General features: G+C 40.9%; 1 protein-coding gene across 1 annotated transcript in view; it reads left to right on the top strand.

Moving 5' to 3' along the window:
* Window positions 1-1,587, top strand: part of LOC109846812 — a 4,993-nt gene extending 3,406 nt beyond the window's left edge. Inside the window, exon 3 of the mRNA XM_020416057.1 lies at window positions 1,438-1,587. Coding sequence (XP_020271646.1) covers window positions 1,438-1,587 — 150 coding nt within the window. The remainder of the gene's footprint in view (window positions 1-1,437) is intronic.

The following is a 3,302-nucleotide window of genomic DNA, read 5'->3' as shown; positions in this document are numbered from 1 at the left end:
CCGCCTGGTGCTACACCGTGCCCCGCGTCAGCGAACCCGTCGACTCCGTCTTCCGGAAACTGTACGAGGAGTCAGCTCCGTTCTGGGCTGAGGAGAGAGAGTTCGTGAATGAAGAGTACAGGACGGTAGAGTTTCCTTTCGAGGCAGCCGCCTGGTGCTACACCGTGCCCCGCGTCAGCGAACCCGTCGACTCCGTCTTCCGGAAACTGTACGAGGAGTCAGCTCCGTTCTGGGCTGAGGAGAGAGAGTTCGTGAATGAAGAGTACAGGACGGTAGAGTTTCCTTTCGAGGCAGTGGGGGATGGGGGGTCGAGAGGGGGTGGGGGGGTGGTGGGGGTGGTTTTAAGGTCGTTAGGTTCCCTGTTTTTCTTAGGATCGGGAAGGTGGGGGATGTTGATTAATTAATTACTGTTTTAATTATCAATGCGTGCTTCAGCATTAATTCTCCAAATGTAAGCTAATTACTGTTTTCGAGAGGGGGTGGGGGGGTGGTGGGGGTGGTTTTAAGGTCGTTAGGTTCCCTGTTTTTCTTAGGATCGGGAAGGTGGGGGATGTTGATTAATTAATTACTGTTTTAATTATCAATGCGTGCTTCAGCATTAATTCTCCAAATGTAAGCTAATTACTGTTTTATTATCAATGTGTGCTTCAGCATTCTCCAAATTTAAGCTATCCTTTGTGTTATATAATAAACGATATATCACATGATGTGTGATATTTGTTAGGGATTTTATGGAGATTAATCTGCTGAATTAAACACTAAAAAAAATAACAGCACCAATGAAAATACCATAAGCAAGCAAACAGTCTACGTTCACGGAGCAATCCAGAGAGAAATATTTCACTATGAATCAAGAGTACAATCCCTCCAAGTTACACCTGAACTTGAGGATTAAATCGATCACAAGAGAAAAATACAGTTTACCTTTAGGGCACCAAAACCATAAAAATCGTCTCACCAAAAATCTCCAACATCCACGAAGAGACCAGCACCGTACCCTTGACGGCATCGTCGTTCTGAAGACAATGGTTTTTGAATCACTGCAATCGGACAACTGAGTGCAATCGGACAACCGAGCTATACGGTATCTGAACTTTTCTCTCTCCCTTTTTTTCTCTAGGCACTGTTTACGGTATTGTAGCCGACACTATAACACCAAAAAAATACAAGTTTCTCATATATAGAATTCTCCAAACCTATTTCATCATCCAAATCCTCTTCTAGATAGAATTTTAATTCATGTGAATCTCGTGTGGGCCTTATCTTGGGCTGGACCCATAACAATCTCCCCATCCAGCCCAACGAGGAGGTATGCCAATATGTAACTCCTCAACGGGAGTTTATGCCGGCCAATAACCGACACAACTCAGTCTTCTCTCTGGAAACGGTCTTCGTTAAAAAATCTGCTGGATTTTTATCTGTGTGAATCTTTTGTAGATTCATCTCCTCTTTCTCAACTGCTTCTCTAATCTAATGATATCTCATATCAATGTGTTTTATGCTGGAGTAGAATACAAAATTCTTACTCAAATCAAGAGCACTTTGACTATCAATGAAGATTTGATAATTGTCCTGTTGCAAGCCTAACTCCTGCAGAAATCTTCTCAACCAAATCATATCCTTACCGGCTTCTGTAGCTGCAATATATTTTGCCTCTGTTATAGATTAAAGCGACACACTTTTACAACCTTACCTGCCAAGATATTGCTCCCCCTACAAAAGTGAACAACCTACCTGAGGTAGACTTCCTACGATCGACCCCCCCTGCCATATCCGCATCTTCAAAACCATATAATACTGACTTCGAACCTCCAAAACTTAAACACAATCTGGAACTGCCTTTCAAATATGTTAAGATCCATTTTATACCTTCCTAATGAACTTTCCTTGGATTGGAAAGAAACCTGCTCACAACGCCAACTGCATAAGCTATATTTAGCCGAGTGCAAACCATGGCATACATCAAACTCTCTACAGCTGAAGAGTAAGGAATATTCATCATCTCACTCTTTTCCTCATCTGTAGTCGGGAAATTTTTTTGCTAAGCTTTAAATGACCTACAAGAGGAGTATTGACTGACTTGACATTTTTTATGTTGAATCTATCAAGTAGTCGTTTACATATTTCTCTTGTGATAACCACAACTTTCTGGCTTTCCTATCACGAGCAATATCCATACCAATAATTCGTTGTGTCAAGCCCAAATTCTTCATGTCAAAAGATTTAAATAACTCCTTTTTCAGCCCACCGATTATCTGACTATCCTGACCAACAATCAACATATCGTCCATATAAAACAAAAGCATAATGAAGCTAGAATCTAAAATTCTCCTGAAATATACACACAAATCTACAACTATCCTCTGGTAGCCATGACTCAACATGAAAGAATCAAATTTCTTGTACCACTGCCTGGGTGCCTGCTTGAAACCATAAAGGCTCTTCTTCAACCTGCAAACCATGTGTTCTTTTCCCTTCACTTCAAAACCCTTTGGCTGCTCCATGTAGATCTTCTTCTCCAAATAACCATGAAGAAATGTAGTCTTCACATCAAGCTACTCAATCTCGAGGTTTAAACTAGCTGCTAGCCCCAAAATAACTCTAATGGGCATCATCTTCACAATCGGTAAAAAAATCTCATCAAAATCAATGCCCTTTTTCTGACCAAAGCCTTTCTCCACTAATATGGCTTTATATTTCTGAATCTCTTTGATAGCCATCCTTCTTTAACTTAAACACCAACTTGTTCTTCAAAGCTTTTCTGTCCTTCGATAAATCCACCAACTCATAAGTATCATTCTTTTCAAGAGATTTCATCTCTTCCTTCATAGCCTGGAACCATATGTCATTGTCTTTATGAGTATGTGCCTCCTAAAAACTTTCTGGCTCCCCCTTTTCTATCAGCAAAGAATACTCTGAAAGAGGATATCTTGTGGATGGTCGATGCTCTCTAGCTAATTTCCTAAGTTGTGACTCTGCAAACTCCTGAGGAGTCTCCTGCTCATGATCATGATCACCGTCTCCCTGCTCTAGTATCTGACTGTTATCATCAACGTCATCATCATCATCATGCACCTGCTCTATATCTATAGGATGTAACTATATTGGAGACAAAACGAGTGTCATATCTGGAATCTCACTAGCAACACTCTCTGACTGCTCTACTCTCTCAAGATCTGTAATAGTCTGATCCTCTAAAAAAATAACATCTGCTCGTCTGATAATTTTTCTCTTTTCTAGATTCCATAGTTTGTAGCCAAACTTATTTTCTCCATAACCAAGGAAGATGCGAGGAACCGCTC

This window comes from Asparagus officinalis, chromosome 7, assembly GCF_001876935.1.
Source record: "Asparagus officinalis chromosome 7, Aspof.V1, whole genome shotgun sequence".
NCBI classification, from domain to species: domain Eukaryota; kingdom Viridiplantae; phylum Streptophyta; class Magnoliopsida; order Asparagales; family Asparagaceae; genus Asparagus; species Asparagus officinalis.
This window is presented reverse-complemented; position numbering and strand designations above follow the sequence as displayed.